Source organism: Rhinolophus sinicus, linkage group LG06 (genome assembly GCF_036562045.2).
Source record: "Rhinolophus sinicus isolate RSC01 linkage group LG06, ASM3656204v1, whole genome shotgun sequence".
In the NCBI taxonomy this organism is placed as follows: Eukaryota; Metazoa; Chordata; class Mammalia; order Chiroptera; family Rhinolophidae; genus Rhinolophus; species Rhinolophus sinicus.
The window spans coordinates 9,335,623-9,358,005 of NC_133756.1; the positions used below are offsets into that span (position 1 = coordinate 9,335,623).

The 22,383-nt window shown below is 41.1% G+C and overlaps 1 protein-coding gene across 3 annotated transcripts in view; it reads right to left on the reverse strand.

The window, feature by feature from the left end:
• The window catches only part of KIAA0319L (KIAA0319 like), an 87,233-nt gene that overhangs the window by 64,647 nt on the left and 203 nt on the right, over positions 1-22,383 (reverse strand). Inside the window, exons 1-2 of one of the 3 annotated variants that reach the window (XM_019726495.2) lie at positions 22,208-22,320; positions 19,312-19,481 (exon numbers count right to left, since the gene is read on the reverse strand). In XM_019726495.2, the coding sequence (XP_019582054.2) occupies positions 19,312-19,453 (142 nt within the window). In that variant the 5' untranslated portion in view covers positions 19,454-19,481; positions 22,208-22,320. Of the gene's footprint in view, positions 1-19,311; positions 19,482-22,112; positions 22,321-22,383 lie in introns of those variants that run through there. The other 2 variants (XM_019726494.2, XM_019726497.2) reach the window with 2 other exon arrangements.

Here is a 22,383-nt window from a genome sequence, read left to right on the forward strand (position 1 = left end):
CACGAAAGTGGAGGAGTAATGTTCAAGAAATGACAGTGAGGAGTGATAAGGACATCAGCTCCACCTCCAAACTCAGTGGTACATGGAATATAGGAGAGTGAGCAACCATCTCCTGCAGGCTAGAGAGAAAACAGTGTCTTTCTCTAAGAAAAAGCCAGGTCTCAGAACATTCCCCATCACTCATGTCTTAACTAACAAGTCTGAGTACAGAGAAGGTTTAGTAACTAAATGGATTCAGTTAAAAAGATGGGAAGGGAGGGGTGATAAGTGAGTTGAACAGCACAGGAATGTCAAATTAGACTCATACAAATCATAATGGTTAAGACACTTTATAGCAAGAAAAAAGGAGATGATGGAAAAAATATGATGAGGAAATGATGACAAGATTGCTGCCTATCCATCTTTGGTATAAAATAGTGCATGTTTTGAGGCAAATCATGGAGGATATCTTACCAATGGAATTTCAGGGGAACAGATTTAGGGAAAATGGTGAGATTTATGGGGATTACAAGGTCGAAGGGAAGGTAGCAAAAAATTGAATTCCCAAAATAGGGTGACAGAGGGGGGCATCATGAAAGGAGAACAGACCTCCGGGACTGTCATACAGCCTCTGGGAGAGCGCCCTGATTTTCCCGTAGGCACTCTGAGAATGTTAAGTACCCCCAGGCGGTCTGAGAATGTTAAGGCAAGTTTCTGGAGCTGTTAACCCACTGCCTTCTCAGACAATAAATGTTTATTCTAGGACCCCCCCCCCCCCGAAAAAAAAATCTTAATTCCCTAGTTGTTGCTAGCAGCTGTGGTTAAATCCAAATCTTTGAAAGAGGTGATAAAAGCATCGGTTGGGGGTGGGAGGGAATACAAGATTGGTTTGTCCTACAAAGGCCTTCTTTTGCTTCCAGGGCTCCCTGAAAAATGTCACATAAGCTATACAACTATCTGGTAGTATAAAAGAGAAACGTTTCCTAACTCAAACACTCCCTGCTTTATGAGGTGACCTGGAAGCCTCAGTTAGAGATCTCATCCATTACTCTGGCTGAGAGAAAATGTTCAATGAGAGAAAAAACAACCTGGGGGTTCATACAAGATGTTCCAGACTCTCCCTACTGCACTTGTACCTCTTGATTGCTGTATTCTTAAAATTATTACTAACGTTTAGTCATGGCTAAGATCTCTGATTCATGTGAATCTTATCTGACAATTGGATCCTTTGTTGTAGCTTAAGGGAATAGAGCCTGGGAGAAGACAGATGGTTAGAAGTCTTAGTGACCATGAGTAAAAGAAATGTGAATTCTGGGGGAGATTAGCTGGCTACTATGTTGCTAAAAAATTTAATTCCCAAAAAGAGGAGGAGGTACTCTGATCTTTTGGTTCACATGTTTAGTTAGTGGGATTTTGACTGAGTTATTTTTATTTTATTAGATATTTAATGTTCCTCCATTATGTGTTCAATAATAAAAATATGGGGAGGAAACAGTTCTTTTTCATCCATCCATTGGATCACTTCTTCCTCTTAGATGATTAAAAGATGATTAGCCATCTCAAATGATTGAAAGACACGGGTTCTAGTTTCAGCTCTAGGTCCATCATTTACTAGTAATCTAACCATTGAAAAATAATTTAACCTCTCCAAGATTCAATTTTCATTGTTGTTACTCTCGAGAAAGGGAGTTCACCAGAGCAGGAAGCAGGGAATCATTTGTAGAGTCAATATTGGATTCCAGATGTAACTTGGATAAAAGGTAAGATGAAAATAAGCTCCAGTTTTAGCTCAGTTCCTCTCCCTGCCCACGCCACCGTAGCCTGGCTCTGTGCCCAGGGCATAAGCAAAAGCAATATTAAATCCTTACTAAAAGGGCTTACAGTTGGTGGAACTTGGACTAAAAACCCTTCGGGAAAATCTGAAACTCACTGTTGGTAGGAGCATGTAGAAAGCTCACCCAGGTTGACAACAGGAGGCAGAGCCAATCCCTTTCTTTCTAAACCACTGCAAAGCAGAGAGTATAGGACTCCCATATGTATTACCTAGAGGATCCCCAAAACAGGAACTAGCAATGCTTACTTATCATTACCACCTCTCAGACAGAATTCTAATAAATCTGGCACAAAATCTAGATCGGGTTTCATAATTCCAAGCAGCAGAGTGGAAAAGTCTATAGAATATATGGATTATTGCCAGAAGGAAATTCACCAAATACTTTCAGAAAGCTGTGAAAAACACTGGAATTATTTAGAGACAGTGCTGTTGCCTCTGGCATTCTTAAATCTCAGGTAACAAGCTTGACTTCGCCAGCTAAATTGGAAATTGCGCTGGCTGGCAACCAAGATGGAAACAGAGACACAGAATGCCCCCTGTCTTAGGAGCCATATTGTTAAAGTCATTGGGAATTCACACTTTAACCGAATTCATCAAATTGTATCCCATTGGAAGGGCTGAGATGGTGGGAATGAGAGTAGAGAGAATGCCCCACCAGTATTATTCCAAAAAAAAGAGCAGTTGGTAAATTCTTTTACTGGGAGGGAAGGAGGGAAAGAATGGCAGCAAGGGGAACCAAGTTTCTGTGGAAAATAATACATGATTAGGACATTTTACAGGCAAAATGTGCACTCACTTTTAACATTCATTGAAACTAAAATTTTTTTCACGAAATCTCACAATTTTATAATATGGTCAAGAATCCATTCACAGCTTTCCTTTGATAATTATAACTATAATGAACTGTTATCAAGCAGTAGGCAGAAGTCTTAAATGTGGTGCTGCAATCAGTGACTGAGCTATGACGCCACACCATCTGTCTTCCTGTAGCTACCATCAAAAGCATGCATTCTCAGAAGCAGTGGGTCTCAGCCAAGATGGCTGCCACATGAAAATGAGACAAGCCGTCATATTATCAATCCCCAAAACAACTCACAGGAGCTGTTCAAAAACAAACCACCCCGGGGGCACCCTTCACCTTCCTTTTGACAGTCAGCACGTCTGTCACCCGCACACCCACTAATAAGCACATACAAAAATGGTTCCCCTTTACACTCCACACCAGTTCCCTCATGCAGAGGTTAGCATATTCAGAAAGCCAGGCAGAGGAGGGTAACTAATCCTCTAAAGGGCACAATCAGGTATTATGAAGCTTGGAAAAAGTCAGGGTAATAACCATTGCCCTCTCTCCTTTTCAAAGGGGCCAACACTTTTCCCCTCAATTGCACACCGGCTACATTGAAAGGTGGCAGCAGCCTCACAAAGCAGTCCTTTAAAAAGAGAATAATTACTACTCATTGCCTTTGCTGTGTGCCTCGCTTCGTTAAGAGCAGTTTGTGAAATGCTATGGTGTAGGTGATTTGCTGAAACTAAACTAACAGCTAACAAGAATCAGTGGGCTTTGGATCCACATTCTGACTACTTTCCCTTGACTGTAATGTTTCCATTTTTCCCAAAGACCATTCTGATCAAAGACAAACGCCCCATGCAACTAGGGGCCAACAGATACCTCTTAGCCACTATTCACGTTAACTCTTTTGATTGTCTGCGCTAGATGGGGAAAAAAGCGTCCAATGACTTGATCACAAAACTTGAGTTTTATAGCACTTCTTTCTCTAGTTAATACTCTCAGAAGAGGAAGTCCTCTCCTATAAGACTGTCGCTGAAGAAGCATCAAAGTTACTGACTGTGGCAAATTGTTGAAGAGAAAAATAGTACCATAGCATCTTCTTACAGGAGGGCAATATTCATTGACGAGAGAGGGGGAACTATTCTTTTAATCTACCTAATTATTAAGGCAGAATAACTATACTTTCCAGGTTAAAGGAACTATGAAAACCACCCTCATTTAATCTTGGTTTAATGAGAAAATACATCCAGTCTCCAAGGTGAGGTTCATACAGAACGCTCATAAAACTGAGTTTAAAATTTTGTTTTCAAAAGAAAATCCCATATCAAGATCAATATCCTTATTCCATCTCACTCCATCTTCTGACCCCCCAGCCCACAGTCTGTTTAAGGCTTTGGCCCCTAAAATAAGATTGCTTGGAGTTGAATCTCAATCCAGTCACTTCATTAGCTGTGAAATCTTGGGTCAAATATCCTGGTTTCTTCATGTGAAAAAAATAGGAACAATGGTAACAGTACCTAACTCACAGGGTTATTATAGATGTGAAAGGAGACAGGCTATGCAGAGTACTTAACACAGTGCCTGGCAAGTAGTAAAAGCTCAGTAAATATTAGCTGCCATTACTTTTGTTGTCGCTATTACATTTCATTTCAGCTCAGGTACCACTTCTTCTAGAAAGTCTTCCCGAGATTCCTCTCTTCTGCGTACTTTACATATACCTCTACCATTAATATTTCTTCCACTGGATCCTATCTGTTTGTCTCCCTCACACACTCTGCCCTCTTTAAGTGTGAGGGTTCTATCTTGTGTCTCTTTATTTGGTACACAGTAGGCATTCAAAGAATTATTTGTTAATTTTAAAAGTCTACCAGGTATTTAAATAAATTTGTTATTTTTTCAGACTAACAAAATCTAGCAAAAGATGTCAGTTCCAATACAGAATTACTTGAGTTTTAGTCATTTGAGTCAGATCCTTAATGTTAAGTAATTTCCTTGGATAAAAGGAGGGAGGAACAGGAGAGAAGAGCAAAGTTCCCAGTTCACTAAGAAATTAGAAAGAGCTTTTCGAATTAAACTGGGGAGAACACTGAATGGGAGGTATGATAAGAGATGTGCAAAGAGAGAAAGTGAAGAAAAGCCAAATGGATTAAGAGGAGATAACTAAATCTAACATAGCCAGCTAGGAAACAGCCTTTCCTGCCTAAACACTAAACTGAAAAATACTTTCAAATCTCACAGCAATCTTGCCTCATGAAAGGACCAACCAAATTTCAGTTCCCTGAGCTATCTATTTCAGACCACTCCACTTTACTCAAAATCAAGATGGGCTTTCATCATGGAACTTTCTGAACAAAGCTAACGGTGGAGAACAGCTCCCCAGCTCCCCTAAGCAAAGAGCCATCCATCACTGATGACATCTAGAGCCACTCAACTGCCCGTCTCCTGAGTAATGATAAGAAAAAGAAAAAAAACACCTCAAAGTTCTAGTCATGTAAGTGAAAAAATGGAAACGGGTCTATCACAATCCTAATGCAGTGAGCTTCTGATACTTATTAATCAGAAGTTTGCCTTAATTAAATACAGTTGCTACTAAGTTTCAAAAGACCTATCTGTTAAAGTTTAGTCTAAAGCCATTTTTACAACCAAGTTATAAATGACAGTTTTAATGGAAACACTGGTGTAGCTAAAAATAGCTCTCCATAAAATCGCCTGTTCAGAAATGATTCAGTCATCAAGGGCTTTATAATATTTAAATGCAGATTGGGGCAGCCAGATGGCTCAGCTGGTTAGAGCTGAGCTCTGAACAACAGGGGTGCCAGTTCGATTCCCGCATGGGCCAGTGAGCTGCGCCCTCCACAGCTAGATTGAAGACCACAAAGAAACTGTCGCTGAGCCACCAGAGGGGCGGCCGGATGGCTCAGTTGGTTAGAGCACGAGCTCTCAACAAGGTTGTCGGTTCAATTCCCCCATGGGATGTTGGGCTGTGCCCCCATAACTAAAGATTGAAAACAGCAACTGGACTTGGAGCTGAGTTGCGCCCTCCACAACTAAACTGAAGGACAATGACTTGGAGCTGATGGGCCCTGGAGAAACACACTGTTTCCCAACAAAAAAATAAAAAAAAAACACAAAAACTGAAAACTGCATCTTTCTTACAGAACCCCAGGCAGAAGTGCAGTGACCTTTAAAAAAAAAAAAAGGCAGATTGAAGGCAAATAACTTAACCATGTACTTTTTTAAAAAAATCTGTAACTAGGGGGTTACATTGCTGCCTATGATATACTCAGAATCTCCTGCTTCGCCTTTTCTCCCACCACCTTATGACTAAAAGACTCTGGAGAATGCTGTCAGCAAGGAGAGCACGCCTCCAAGCCATCGCGTGCTGTCAGCAAGGAGAGCACACCTCCCTATGTAATACTGTCTTACTGTCTTTGTACTTCAAAAATCATAGGGATCGAATGAGAACATAAACTTTGGCCTGTACAGACAATAATAGTTCTAAAAAGAAAGGGAATTTTTTTCTGCGGAGAAAACCACCTAGATGTGATGTCATGAATCTAGCAGTTTCCTATACAGCCCACTGTAGATGTTACTGTAATGAACCTGCAGTTGATTGCTGTCTTTGACTGCAGGGCGAATAAATTATTTGCATTCACCACAATCATACCAACCTTCTTTTGAAACCCACACAGTGAACCCTGAATCAGAGCACTGTTTTGTTTTTTGGGGAAGGTTTTTTTCTCTTTTTTTTTGCTGGCTGCTTTTGTTGTTTCTAAAGAGAAAGCCATTTAGAGGGCTGCGGCAGAGATATGTAAGTTAAATAAAATAGCAGTAAGCTTGGGAGGAAGTAAGGAAATCATATAGCAAACCATGAAGTGTTATTTCAGCAGATGTGGCCAATAGAGGAAAAGTTTATGTCAATTTATCCATTAAAAATCTCTCTTTTTGGAGTATTATGTAAGTGTCATAAAAAAAAAAAACCTGCAGTGGGCTGAACTGGGACATGTGAGGACTCAATACAACTGAGCTTCGCATACTTAAATATCTCAAACCACTTTTTGCTTATAGCAAATAAAATGCAGAGCTACAGATGCTTTCTCATCTGTGTGTAAATGAAAGCGAAACTGTGAGTAGTTAGTATTCTTAGAATTTTTGAGAGCCAGTTTATTTAAATGAAATCAAAGCCAATCTGTATCTGTACAAAAATAATTTTCTTAGGGCTCTTCTTCTCTAGACTTTACAGCGCTGTACACACTCTTCCCTCCAACCCTCCCTCTGAGATAAAGAAGTGAAAAGAGCTCTGGGGGGTAAAAACCACTTCAAATGAAACCGGGAGAAGGAAGTTCAAGGAGATTAGAATATCACTTGTGTACCAGCCTGCTACAGAACAGGGTTCAGCTCTTCCCTGCCTCACTCTTTGTGCTCCCATAGCACGTCTTGGAACTTGGCATGCTACTTTATGTTTGAACTTCTCTCTCTGCCTCCATAGTGTGAACTCTGATAGCAGGAACTGGGTTTTATTTACCGGGAGACAGTGTGACCTGAATGCTATGTATCTATAGTATGTACATAATACCTACATATTAATTATCATTAAGTGATTTGAATTAAGCATCCTAGAGAAGGTATTAAAATTTGGTAAGCATATTTTAAGGCATCGAATATAAGACAACACATATAAAGAACCTAGGATCCCAAATGTTAGAAATGTGTAATCTAGTTAAAGTCATCAACATAATGCAGCACTGACATTCAGATAATTTGGTATTGTTTGCTTATTTACTGCAGACGTGTGGCTTTTAATAGACTTCATTTTTATAACATGTACTTATATGTATCTTTCACTTATAGCTCCATTTTCAAGTTGATTGTAATTCACACATTCTACTAACAGAAATATAAATTTGGGCAAAATGGTCAATATTCCTGACTACCAAATTATCTAGTACAGATTCTCTCTAACCATAAAGAAACTGGTCTTTCCTTCTCCTCGTCTATACAATGCCAGTATTCCTCTGCTCCTTCAAAAGTGACATTAATTCTGGGCAGGGCATAATGATATCCAAATGTGTCTCAATGTGTGTCTGTCTGTCCCTCTCACACACCTCTCTCTCTCTCTCCATAAGCACACAGGAAAACAGCAATACAAAGGGCCTTCACCCTTTACTTCTTCCTCTCCACTGACAGAGGCAGCAGCCATGCTGCCAAGGCAGCAACCCTACGTGAATATGAAAGAGTGGAGGTGAAACAGCTCAATCAAAACAGCTTGGGAAAGGGAAAGGGGGTATGCTTGGCAGCAAAAGTCTCCATGGAAAGGCCAGAAAACTTTTGCTTCTGCCTTGACCATCCTAGGCAAATAACCCTGCTCGAGTCTGCTTACCTGAACTTAGAGGCCAAGCACTCCCTTTAACCTTTCAGAGAGGGGTGATTTGCAAATGCACAGTTATTTGAAAAGTGCACTGTGAGAAATGTCAGGGTGCAGCTTTAAGCATACTCTGGAGAGCACAGCTGGGAGCGAGTTTGAAAATCAAGCAGTTAAGAGACTGATGAAGTGGAATGCACAGGTAGAAGAAAAGCCTGCACTGCTTCAGCACAGGGGCTGTTTTGCTTCAAGCCAAAAGCCACAGACTGACCCAGCAGGATGCAGATTACTCAGCTTTCTGAAACGGAATATGGCTCTTCAGCTTCTCTCTACAAGTCTGCTTCATTTGTTCTGATTAAGACTCACTCATTCCACTTCCATAAACCTCCAGCTGACTCAGGTTGCCCTTAGTTCAGGACAATAAACACGGTATCCAAAAAAAAAAAAAAAAAAGCCCAGAAGAGCCATTTAACAGGCAGAATGGCAGTCCTTTTAAATTTTTAAACTTGATTCTGAAATTAAAGCTACAGAAGTAAAACCAAATCAATATAAACTCCCATCTCCCAGGTCTGATAATACTAGTCATTCCCCTTAATACCTAAAAGAGAGAATCCATGAGCACACATTTATTTCAAACTCAAATGTGCTGCTTGGTTTAGAATCAAAGCATAATATTAAGCCAGTTGGAAGAAAGAGAACATTCTTTAAAATCCTGTCATTTACTGGGAGAGTTTAAAAGGGGAAATTGGAGTGAGCTGACCGGGCACCCATCTTTAGGGGCAGAGTCTGCGGTTGGTGGAATTTCAGACAGGCCAGCATTCTTCTCTGCTTTTGAATCTCCTAGGACAGCTTCTGTGCCTGTCAATGCACCATGCAGGGACATTATAATTCCTTCTTATCTTAGGGTATTTTACAGTTTCCTTTTGTGATTGGCCAGAGAAGTTCAGAATTATATAATTGGGTGTTCGCCAGATGCTAAGCACTGTAACTGTTCACCTGAGGGCCTACATAACAAACCTGATGCCAAAAAAGCAGGAGCACTCTGGTGTAGAACAGATTTTCAAGAGTTGACTGACTGGGTATATTTAATACCCATGACATCACCAAGGACACACACTTCCAAACTGGGGGCAAAGGATGCAGCTGTAGCACTTTTTCCAAATCTCCAGATTCTTATTCAGGGATGTGGGTTACTAATGGTGGAAAGGATGGGCTGGATTGAAAGAAAGCTGGAGACATACTATATTGCAGACAGGGCTTCACCTACATAATTCTAAGCAGAAGGTTATTCTATTGAGACATCAAATTGCCTAATCTCCTACATTCCTAGGATTCTATAAGGAAGAGTGGGTCCCTGTCACTGAATTACCTTGGGACCCTAAGGAAGTCTCAGCCTCCTTGGTGGAATTCTATGTACCAGTAACATCATCCTTCTTACAAAGAATTTGTTCCCTAGGAATGACAAAGGAATCTCAGAATGCCAGCTCCATGAAGGCAGAGACCATGTCTGTCTTACTCACCACTGCATTTTTAATGTCTCGATCATAGGCACCCAATAAACACATTTTGAAGGAAGGGACTAACTCTGTAACTTCTAACACAAAATCCAAATCCAGCTCCAGTCAAAACATTGTCCTGACCAAAAGACAGAGCCGACCTGGCCCAGCACAAGGCCTTGCCCAGCATGGGCACATCGTCAGTGTTGCAGGAAATGAACCACAGCTGAGGGCGAGGTGCTATCATGGCAGCAGAACAGAGTCCTCTGTTCTGCTAAGCACTCTGCATGAACATTTTATTTAATCCTCACAACAATCCTACGAGAGGCACTGTCATTCCCATTTTGTAGATGAGGAACCTGATGAAAGGTGGGTTTCAGTAACTCTAACCAGTATGTAAGAGAACCAGGACTCAGATTCAGGCTTGTCTGACTCCTGAGTCCATCCATGCTCCATGCTCTTGACCACTCCGCCTCCTGTCTCTTGCTCAGCTGGTGATCAAGGCCAATTCTTCTCTCTAAAACGTATCCAGTACTGTCTGGAATCAAAAGTGGTTAAAGGATCTTAACCACATGGGCTGACTTTTCTTAAGGAAGCTCTTGGATGAAGGTTCAGAAAGGAAGTCCAAAAGGCAGACCCTCAAACCAAGAGCTATGCATTTTGACCCAAATTCTTCACTACTACTCACCTGAGAATAAATGTCCAGACACTAACCACACAATAGTCCTTGGTCATGTTCCGGCCAATTCCACACAATGCTTTGAAATGGAAGCTGTTCCAATTAGTAAGATTTTTATACAGTCTCTAAGATTTTTATACAATCTCTAGTATAAGCCAACAGGCCTTGCTTTGGCCCTGCAATTGTTACTTTGTTTTTATAAACTCCTCTGCCATCTTATTATTTTCTCCCTTGAAGAATTCCTGAGGAGAGTCAATTTAAGAAAGTTTTCAAAACTGAATTGGATTTACTGCCCAATTATGCCATTTTCTTATCCCTCTTCATTTTATTAGGAAATAAGTTTTTGTTTGCATAATGTTGTTAAAGGGCAAAAAGAGAAGGACTTAAGATAAGTATCTTTCACTGAAGAGTATTTAAGCATGAGACAATTACTTCATTTCACTGGGAGAGAGGCTAACTTTAGAGGATTCTGATTTGCCTTACTTAGCTCAATTAAATTGTAATATAACTAGATACACACACTTGCTCAATGCTAGCTGAATTTTAGAATCAAAAAGCTTGCATGGTTTGTGCTACCAGCCAGAAAACTCTACCTTCCCCCAGCTGCCATGTACTCAAGTCATTATCCTACAATCCGAGGAGACAGATTTAGGATTAATAATGTATTACTTTCCTGTACTGCAATGTAGTTAAGAATATAGGACAGTTTGGCAGGAAAAAGTTCCTGCTGAAGGCTCATTGCAATGAGATATATTCCATTAGTCATCTACCTTAAATTAGGTGCCCAGCAGATATAAGAAGAGCAGGGACATAATGCCACCTTAAAAAGTCTCCTGAAAATGCTTTTCTCCTGAAGATAAGACCAATGCATGTTCAAAATATATTATTCTCTCAAAGGAAAAAGATACCACTTGGTCTAACACAACAGGGGCTACAGCCCTTAAAGTACAACCAAAGGGTGAGGGCAAAGGAAGAAAATGAGTTCAGGTGCCTTCTGTCTGCCAGGGGCAAATACATGCAATTATGAGATCAAAAAGAGAATGACAACTAGTGGCGAAAAGACCTCTTGCCAAGCCAGGAACGTCTTTGTCCCATCTGCGGTTTCTGTGGGGTTTGAGGGTGATAATTAATCTCACCCAGAATTGGGGACTAATTTTAAAGTAAAACATGGCAATTAGAGGTAGATGGAGATCAACATCACCTTTGTAAGAAGCAATCAGGTGACTGGAGAACACAGCTTAGATGGACAATCATAAATGGGCTTTCTAATGCTTTCTAATACTTTCCTATGCTGAATTAAACTTACCCACTTGGACAAATGCAGGCTGTTCTGGCTTGGGCAGACCAATGAGAGTATGGCAGGGAGAGAACACATGCAAATCCTAAAGACTAGCCACTCCTTACAACAGGATTCTTTCCCAGCCTCACCCATCAGAAAAATCAGTCTTCCATTCTCTTTCTCTGAAGAAAGCCAGAGAAAAAGTGGGAAAAAAGAGAGCAAAAATTTCCTTCCAAATATTGTTCCCTCCTAGGAAGCTAAGTGCCCACTTAATGGGCTAAGATTGGAAAATAGAGTAGGAAAGAATGATTCTCCTTAACATGTATATTCCAAGGTCGTGCTATTTACAGTATTATCTTTAGGTTAACCCAACAAACATTTATTGCTACCTACTATGTAATAGACACTAGGTATGTAACTATGAGGAATTTTCATGAAGCAGACACAAAAGCAAGTAATCATAGTAGACTTCTGCTCCCAGCCTTATTGGAATAATTGGTACCAGACTACCATCCACCATAAATAACTATAAAACTGGACAAAACGTACAAAATAACTGTTTTGAGAACATAACAAGCAGTAAAAGCTACAGTCCCTGAGACAAGGGAGACTTGAAGTGAGCCCTACAATCGCCTAGTTCTCTGTTAAAGGACAACTTCCCAACCAGGGCACAGAAAGCCGGAACCCAAACAGAACAGAGGGATCTCACCAAGCCCAAGAAGCAGAGATCTGAGTTTGGCTAGAGTCTGAGTGGTGAGACACTGGAGAGGAAGGAGCAGTGAAAAGAGGGGACCCCAGAAATCCATTGGGAAGGTCCCGTGCCAGGCTGAGGGGTGGGATGTAAAGGCACAGGGCAAGACCACCTGAAGTTTATTTAGATAGTAGATGCTGAAAGGAAAGCAGAATCACCAGAGGGCAAACAGTGCTGGGGGAAGGAGGTAGGAGCATTTCGGAGTTTCAGCTCTGCCAGAGCAAAGAAATCACATTAACACTGTAGACCAGAAGATGCCAGAAAGGCCTCACCTTAGAGTAGGTCATACTCTAGAGCAAGACCTACTCTGAACCTCTCCTCACAAAGCATAAAACCTCACGGTATAACATGGTATAAGACAGAGATGTACAGATACTATGAGAATATAAGAACAAGTTCAAACCAGGGGCCTCAGGGAAAGCATCACAAAGGAGCTCATGTTTACCTGAATCAGAATACATCAGGCACAATGACAATGGCATATGGAGAGGAATGGAGCACTCTGCCTGGAAACATGAGATGGCACGCCACGAACAATGATTTGAATGTGGAGGAGAGAAAGGAGTACAGAATGACTCAGGGATTTCTACTTCAGAACACAAGTGGAGGTGGTCTTTTCACGGTTCTAGGATATTAAAGAGAAGGAAGAGGGGTAAAAGATCATGGGTTCAGTTTCACTATGTTAAGTTAGAGGTAGCTATGAGACATCCAGTTGGAGACGTGTGACACTGAGGTGACTATGTGGTCTGGAGCCCAGAGAGAAGTGAATAAACTATTATAGATTTGGGAGTAGTGAGCACACAGGTTACAATTTTGGGAGGAAATGAGATTTCCCAAGGGAGAGCGTACAAGATTGAGACAAGAAAGGGTAGAAACAGAACCCTGAAGAACAAAACATTCAAGAGACAAGCTAAGAAGGGAGCGAGGGAAGAATAATTAGAAAGCTCAATGCATCAGCTGGAAGGCAGGTGTAACTTAAGGCAACTGAGGAAAGGGTCTCGAGAAAAAAGTATGCAAAGGTGTCTGATGCAGCACAGATGTTAAGTAAGGTGACAAACAAGTAAAGGTCCCCAACTAGGAAGGTCACTGGTTCCCTTAGCGAAAACCAAGGTTTGGGCAGAAGCCAGGACCTCACTGGATTCAGAGGAGAACAGAAGTGGGAGAATGGGGACAGCACATGTACTCTACTCTTTCAGAAAGCTTTCCTGGCTGGGCAGACTAAGCCAAGGACCTGGCTAGAGATTCCTCACAAAGAACATGCCTGGTTCAATAAATACTTGTTGAATGAATATGTAATAATAATAATAAAAAAAAGAACAAATGAATGATCTGTATCCATCTCATTGTTTTACCAGTGCTGTTTCTTACTGTGTCTATCGGCAAACTGGACATGTATTATGCACAAGCAAAGTTCCATTTCCTCCATGAAGCCCTCCCTGATTTTTCTAAACTTCAATAATTTCCTCTACTATAATCAAAAAGACAGACAATAACAAGTGTTAGCAAAGACATGGAGAAACTGGAAGTCTCATACATTGCTGGTAGAATGTAAAATGGTGTAGCTGCTGTAGAAAACAAAAAGTTAAAGAGCTACCATGTGATCCAGCAATTCCACTCCTAGGTACATAAACAAAATGTGGTATAGCCGTACAATGGAATATTATTCAGCCATGAAAAGGAATGAAATACTAATACATGCTGCAACATGAAATGAACCTTGAAAACATTATGCTAAGTGAAAGAAGCCAGATATAAAAGGCCACACACTGTATGAATCCATTTATAGGAAATGTCCAGAATAGGCAAATCCACAGGGTCAGAACGTAGATTAGTGGTTTCCAGAAGCTAGGGGGAGTGACTGCTAATGGGTACAGGGTTTCTTCTGGGGTGTTAGGAAAATGTTCTAGAATTAGATATTAATGGTTATATTATATCTCAACTTAAAAAAATGACCTCCTTTAATCTCTTACTACAGAACTCCTAAATTCTACCCATCTGTTTAACACTACTACTACTGATTCGTATTGAGTAAAATTTCTCTCTTCAGTGCGAAAGGTTCCTTGAAGACAGACAGCCTCATCAATTTTCTCCTGGACTACTTGATTCACTTCCTAACAGATATCCTTACCTCTAGCCCCAGCCCTGCCCTCCCTCCCCTTTCCATCTTCTTCCCATCCCCACCATTATAATTCTTCCATATTCCAGCAAAAATGATCAGAAATTAACCACTATTACTCTTCTGCTTAAAATTTTCAATAGCTCCCAATTCCCTAAGGCAATGATCTCCAAAGTAGAGTGTTTTCAAGAGTTGCACAAGACAATCACTGGGGTATGAAAAGAAAACATTAAAACTTTGTATTTGTTTTTAGTAGATCCCCTTAAATTTTTGTTTTTGGCATCTCATATACATAAGACATTAGTACAATGGTACTTGTTATTATGTATACATACACATATACTGGAGTACATCCTCAACTTTTTTATGGATTAGAGTACGTAATCAAGAAAATTTGCAGACCACCTACCTAAAAAGATTAAAATCAAAGCTTCTTCGCATAGTATACCAGATCCTTCATTACCTGGCCACCATCTACCTCTCAGGAGCTCTCATTCAAGCTTTGCTCTTTATATTCCGCAACACTAAGCTGCTTACAGATTTTCTGCTATATACCAGGCTGTTTCACACTTTTGTGCCTTTGTTCTTACATTCCCATGGCCTGGAAATACCCTTCGAATCCTTCAAAAATCTGTTCAGGCATCAGCTTGTCTGGAGAGAATTTCTCAGTTCTCCCCCATCACCTCTAAGCTGAATATTTCCTCTCTGGTTTCAGAAGCACTCTGGGCACTGCATCTCTCTATCTTTTCAATTACGACATCATAGTATTTATATTATCTATCTCCTCATTAAACTGGGAGTTCTTCCAGGGAAGGAATTGTACTCATCTTTATTACCCTTATGCCTAGCCTAAATCTATACTCCTCGTGAGTTCTCAAAAACTGGTCCTGAATTGAGTCCTTTTTCTCTATACTCAAAACAGCTATGTAATCCACTTCCCAGAAGCAGGGGAGCATCAGTAAAAGTTTTCATAGCCAATTTTTAGCTTCAGGCCTACATTAGCCTCAGTGACTCGTTTTAGGTTCCCAGGGCCGATTCAGACCCTCTCCATCCCTCACATACATGCACACATAACTTTCAGATGTACACATTCTTCCTTTAAATATGTTAATACGTTATTATTTTTACCAGATCTTCTAGTCTCAAAGGCACTGTGTCTCCTTAAGGTACCTTCATATACCTCTGCTTTGATATTGTTGAGTCGAAACTTTAACTCTCAAATGATGGACTATGCTGACTTTAAAGTTTAATTCTCAAAGCACAGTTACCCTTATTGCTAATTTATTAATTTACTCAGTTAACAAATATTTTCATGGTGCATCTACTATGTGCCCAGCTGTTGGTTCTTGCTAGGAATACCTAGCATAAGTAAAAGAGGCAAAGTCCTACTTTCAGGAAGCTGACAGTCTATTGCAGGAATTTCCAAATTTGGGGGGGGTCACCTCGTTTATCTCCAAATACTGATAACCCCCATGTCCAAAATGCTATTTTTCAAGCCATTTAACACTAACATTAAAATAGTGGTTCAATGGCCCACAAGGAAAACACAGAGAATCTTTTATCAGACAAATTGTTATCACTGTTTTCTAGCAGTGGGCTTCAGCATTGAACCCAAAAGCAGGAATAAAACAGAAGTTCATCATATGTAAGCCAATGTGTGCCTGGGCTCTACCTGAGAGGGAGTAAACTGCTAAGTGGCAAACAGGAATGGTGATAACTGGAGACCTGCCTGATTTTGATGAGTTTTTCAGCAATAATCCATACACTACATGAGCTAAATGACAACAGCAAACAATCAAGAATGTATTTTATCAGGGAAAACTTAAGAGCACAGGTAAAAACTGAACAAACTCATGGGTAAATACTGACTCAGGCTACCAACAATAGGTTTCTGCTGTTTTGTTGTTGCTTTTTCAGGTAGGATTTTCCACCCCCTTGTTTAAAAAAAAAATAAAGTTATGCATGTACGCTGAAAAAAACATCTGGAATACAAAGCATAAAGAGATAATTCCACTATTCAAGAAATACGTAAACGTTTAGTTATATATCTTGTTTCAGACTATTTTCTGTTATATAAAAATATTTTTTTCTTTTCACAAAATTGGCACTATAATGAATATGCAGTTATGTGTCTTTTATCACTTAACACAGGAGCATTTTTCCATGTACTTACTCTTCTAAAATATTAATTTTGAGATTAGATAATATTCCATGTGGATATGCCATAATTTCCCCACCCTTCTATTGTTGGGCAGTTGTGGCAATGTTTTGCAACATAGAATAAATGAGTGTTGATAAATGCTCTCATTCACATCCAAATGTGTCCTTGAGATACATTCCTGAAAGGGAAATTATTAAATCAAAGGACATGAACTTTTTTTTTAAAGATCTTGATATTTATGCCAAAAAGCTCTGTGTTCAAACTCCCCAGCACAATATAAGAGCAACCACATCATCCCTGGATATTTTTACATTAATCTTCGTCAATATGATCGATTAAGAAGGCTTTCTCATTTTAATCTGCAGCTCTTTGGTTAGTAGTAAGAATGAACATTTTTTAAATTTTTATAAATAATTTTAATTTCTTATTTATTTATGGTACTCTCTATGGCCTTTATTCATTTTTTGTTAGGATATTGTGGTTATTTTAATTAATAAGAAAGAGTTCTGATAAATTAAAATATATGACAAATCTATCATGCGTTGTTTGCATGTTCCCTCAGTTTGAACACACAAGGTTCTTGGTTCTTCCATGGTAAAAGCTGCAAACTTTTCTAAACTGACAGTGGTATAATCTGATCTCCACCAGAACCACTTCTAACAATACCACCTTTGCACCTTTACACTCAATCTACTCACAAGAGTGCTGTTTTTAAGCACCAAGCTCAAGGAATACTAAGACTAGCCCAATGAACCCACAGTACTAAGTCTAACCAAGTACTAGGATGAACAATACAGTAACACTCGGAAATGCTTCTTCCTTCTCTGTACTTGGAATCCCTCAAATAACAGGCTGCTTATAAGGGTTCAGGGTAAAAAAAAAAGGTCTTTGGTCCTCCAAAAGATCACCTGTGGCTGGGAGGCACAGTTGCAGAAGAAAAAGAGCATGAGCTCAGAATGGACAAACCTGGGTTTAGAATCCTGGCTCTGTCATTTCTTGCTGTGTGACCTTGGTCAAGTCATTTTGCCCCTTGGGGGCCTCAATTTCCTTATCTATAAAATGAGAATAAACCTATCTGTTTTAGGGTTATCATGAAGATTAAATGAGATAAGATATGCAATGTTTATAACCAGGGGTCTGTGTGGTAGATGCATTTCAAAAAAATGTGGTCTTCCTACTCTGGTGGTGCTAAATCAGTTACTTATTAAATTCAAATGATCTTACATAAAATGTTGGCCTGAAATAGCTGTCCCAGCAAAGCATCATCCGGTTAAAAAACATTTAGGTCAGCTTTCTGTCAACTGCAATTTCCACTGCTACAATTATGCAATCATCAACCACCACTGCAAGACAACAAAAGCCCCAAAGCCGATGCTACTGAAATTGCTAAACACAGTAATTACTTGACTCTCAAGATCATGACCACCAATTCCTTTAGGACAGCAACAGAAACCTTTGTAATTATAGGAGCAAAAGGCTGATTAGTTATCCCAGAGAGTGGTCTCTACAACAGAAGGTTTTTGGTCACTGCCCAGAATGGCAGCATACTCAGAAGTCTTTTTTAAATTGCTATTTTCTCACATTTCATACTCTGAAAGAAACAATGTCAGCAAAAGAACTGAAAGAAAAAAAAAGACTGAAAGAGGATATTCTTTGAAATTTAGCCTTCTTGGAACTCTTTTCTGGCAAGAGATTCTAGCCTGGTGAAACAATCTCTAGGAGGAAAGCATACTTTATGAAATCTATCAGCATAATCCCTTTCTATAGAAAAAGCAAGGAACACATTCTCCCTGTAAGTATTGATTCCTTTGGGAAAGGAAAGGAAGCAGAGTATCATTTACTAAGCACCTATGTTCAGAGTGCTGTACTATATTCTTTAATTGTATTATCTCTGAAATCAAGCTCTGAGTCAGGTCTTATCTTGCTCCAGGTTTTATTGATATTAAGTGGAAACAGCCAGATCCAGGTCTGTCCAACTTTGAAACCTTTTTCTTTCCATTACACCTTCACCAAATCTCAAAATGATCATTCCAATTCTCCCAATTTAAATTTCAGTTCCAAAACAAAACAAATAAATAAATCCAATTAAGTGTCCATCAACAGGATGTTTCTGTCAATTAGCACACTGCTTTTCTGCCTCCTACTAGTCTTTAAAATGAACTGCAGGTCTCACACAAAATGCCCTTTTTAAAAATCTTAAATCTAGGGCCGGCCCAGTGGCTCAGGCGGTTAGAGCTCCGTGCTCCTAACTCCGAAGGCTGCCGGTTCGATTCCCACATGGGCCAGTGGGCTCTCAACTGCAAGGTTGCCAGTTCAATTCCTTGAGTCCCGCAAGGGATGGTGGGCTCTGCCCCCTGCTACTAAGATTGAACATGGCACCTTGAGCTGAGCTGCCTCCCGGATGGCTCAGTTGTTGGTTACAGAGTGCAGGCTCTCACACAACGTTGCCAGTTCAATTTCTCGACTCCCACAAGGGATGGTGGGCAGCGCCCCCTGCAACTAAAACTGAACATGGCACCTTGAGCTGAGCTGCCGCTGAGCTACCGGATGGCTCAGTTGGTTGGAATGCGTCCTCTCAACCACAAGGTTGCCAGTTCGACTCCTGCAAGGGATGGTGGGCTGTGCCCCCTGCAACGGCAACTGGACCTGGAGCTGAGCTGCACCCTCCACAACTAAGACTGAAAAGAACAACAACTTGAAGCTGAACAGAACCCTCCACAACTAAGATTGAAAGGACAACAACTTGACTTGGAGAAAAGTCCTGGAAGTGCACACTGTTCCCCAATAAAGTCCTGTTCCCCTTCCCCAATAAAATCTTAAAAAAAAAAAATAAAAAAATCTTAAATCTATAAAGAAAATGGTACCTGTTGACAACCACAGAGCACTGAAGCAGAAGCACGTATAAAACAAGTACAAGTTTCTCAACCACTTCACAGATGTCTGCCAACAAAATCCTGATAAAATCCAGGAAGCAGGGCTTGGCTTGATTCCCAGCCTCTTCTCCATGGCCTTCCACACAGGCGGAACCAGTCCACTAGAAAAAGAGAAAGAGAAGAAATTTTATGCCAAGTAATTAGTAATTGATTCCTGAAAATGTGGAATACTAGAGACTGTGATAGATTGGGGGGAGGAGATATTTCAAGTTTGCCTTTCACTGCTCATCTCTGCCCATAAATTTTAAACCTGAGCTTTGACATAGCCTGTAATTATCAGGATAAAAACATAGCAAGGGATGTGAAATGAATCCACTGTAAAACTGGAACACTTTATATTCTATTATTTTCTAGTCTAACAGTAAAATCATCTATGTGGAAGAATGGAAAGGGTACCAGCCTGAAAGAGAGCTGAGTTTCAGTTCCAGTTCTGCTACTAACAGCTTTGTGACTTTCATCCAACACACTTTCTTATTTATGAAGAGGTTGGACCTATGTAGCTGTGTTTTTAAAAAACTGTAATGTGATTGTCTTTAAGCAGACAGGCACTCTCCAGTTTGCTATTGTCCCCACCACTATTATCTTAAAAACCTATCCAATTTAGAGTTCAGTGTCACCTCCCTGACCCCTAGAATCACCTGCAAATTCTGACTTGAATTCATATATACATTCAACAAATATTTACCCAGGCCCTATCATGTGCCAGATATTGTGCTGGCAACTCTAGACTCTAAAGGCAGTTTATGTCCCTTCCAGAAGAAAAAAAATGATTTCCCATCAGTTTCTTCTCTTTTACACAACTTCCTATAATATATAAAGTATTATATAAATTTTGGCAACATTATGAGGGTTGACTGAGTTCTGAAGAAGCAATTCAAAAATCTTCTGTCCTAAATGTGCACCTGTCATCCCTGGCAAATGACACAGACTGACAACCCCCACCCACGGCTAGCATACAGGGAGATTGGCACTCCATGGGCCGGATATCAAAACTGACTAATACCAGGAAACAGACACACACAACCTGCAAAACTGAGGTACAGCCCACCCAACAAAATGCTTTCACTGAGCCTTAAGACCTCATCTTTCTCCTTCACATCCATCCCTTCCTATTTCTAGTTGTTTTGTAGTTGTACGTTAGGGAGCAGAGAACAGAAAGGTGGTGTGTCAGCCAGAGACAGGCTCAAGAGATTAAGAAATAGAGCCTAAGTTAGAAAGTATATCCAGCAACTTCTCTCGCCTCCCGAGATGGAAAGGGTGTGTGTGTATGTGTCTTATCCAACACATTTCTGCCTACCACAAAAGGATTTTAAACTCAAGGTGACTCAACATCTGTCATCAATATAGCGTATGACAGGTGGGCGATAGAAGCATTGAAGAAATGAATAGGTTTTGAAAACGGGAGTAATAAACACCACGGATTAGCAAGCTGATTAGAAGTACAACGTCTTACAAACCATGCATAAGAGAGAGGGAGAGCTATTTTCCTGTGAACACCAAACCGGTCATTCCTCTGAAACCTACAACTGCCCAACCGCACAAATCACTGGTAGGGTCCAGTCAAAGGCTTGCTGACCAGAGACCCTTCACCTTCACCAACAACACTTCACCAAGATCCAAATGGCTTGTTATAAAATCAAAGGGTAACAGCCCAGGAAGACAACACACACCCCCACAATACTTGACAAATGAAAATCAAGAAAAGCTTGCAATAGTTCTGGCATGTAGGGCGTTACAAGTACATCCGAAATAAAAGCACTCTCTGTTGCAGCAGCTGTTCAGACAGAGCAGGGGGTAATGTTTACTTAATACTTCAGGTTGATGGGGAATGTATCATAGTTCAGTCTGTCAGCTACATACGTGGAACTCCATTTATGTACACAGCGATAAGATATGTTTGAACAACGACAGAGCAAGTCTGAAGCAGCCTATTCAGCTGGTGTGAGTAATCAAGAATAAAGCTCTTTTTTGAAAAAAGTCTGATATTTAGGAAAGTTACAGAACAGACTGCCATGAATAGCTTTGCTTATATTTGCAGACATTGTTTCCCAAATAGCTGAAAAAACGAACAGATTGTTCTAGGAGGTCGTCTTTTCAGTTTGTTCCTGGCTTCCAGTCTGCTAATCACGTAAGAAAGCACAAAGAGTCAGCTAATGCTCTTCACCTACTGCATCTATTGTCAGTTGGGCACAACCACCATGAGATAAGAGAAGGCAAAGCTTTCCTGGATTCCCGCCTGAGGGTTTCTCTTTTGACTTCATTTCACTTTTGTGCTCCCTGCAGCCACCACAGGACCCCTCTGTGGGGCAATTTTCCAAGTCCTGAATAAGGCAGATTTCACATCGTAAAGTAGCTTTCGTGCTCAGCCCCGCCCCCCTTATTCTGCATTAGCTATCTTGGTGGGAACACCAAACACCAGAGACAGCAGCTAAGGGCGAGGTTGCAGAAGTCGAGGGAAGCAGGACAGCAGCGCCCCGAGCCCGATCTGTGTCTGTCAAGGGATAGAGCGACCTGCAGGACCAGGCCCGAGCCCGAAAGAAGCAGGGTTCAGCCTGGGACTTGAGCTCCGCACTTGTAAAGCCAGAAGCAGCTGGCTGCCCTAGCCGGGCCAGGAGCGCCACCTCCGGGTCCCAAAACCCGGCCAGTGCACCCTCAGAAATAGCCCGTCCCCCTTGCCCCTCCCCTGAGCTCGTGGTCCTCGGCCTGGCAGCCAGCCGCCTCCGGCCACCTACCCGGGCTCAGGGCCACACAGCGGGGCCCCGGCTCTCGGGAGCCTCCGCCAACTCCCGGTCCATGGGGTCGGGACCCCAACCTTCGCTCCCCTCACCCGGAGGAGGAGGAAGAGGAAGAAGGTAGTGCAGGCTCCCCACCCGGACAGCTCCCTGTCGCCTCAGCCTCCCCGGACAGCGACAGCGGCCGGAAACGCCGCCTCCCCCCACCTCACGGGCTCAACCCGGAAATACACTCTTCAGGCTAAGCAAGCCCTCCTACACCCCCCCACCC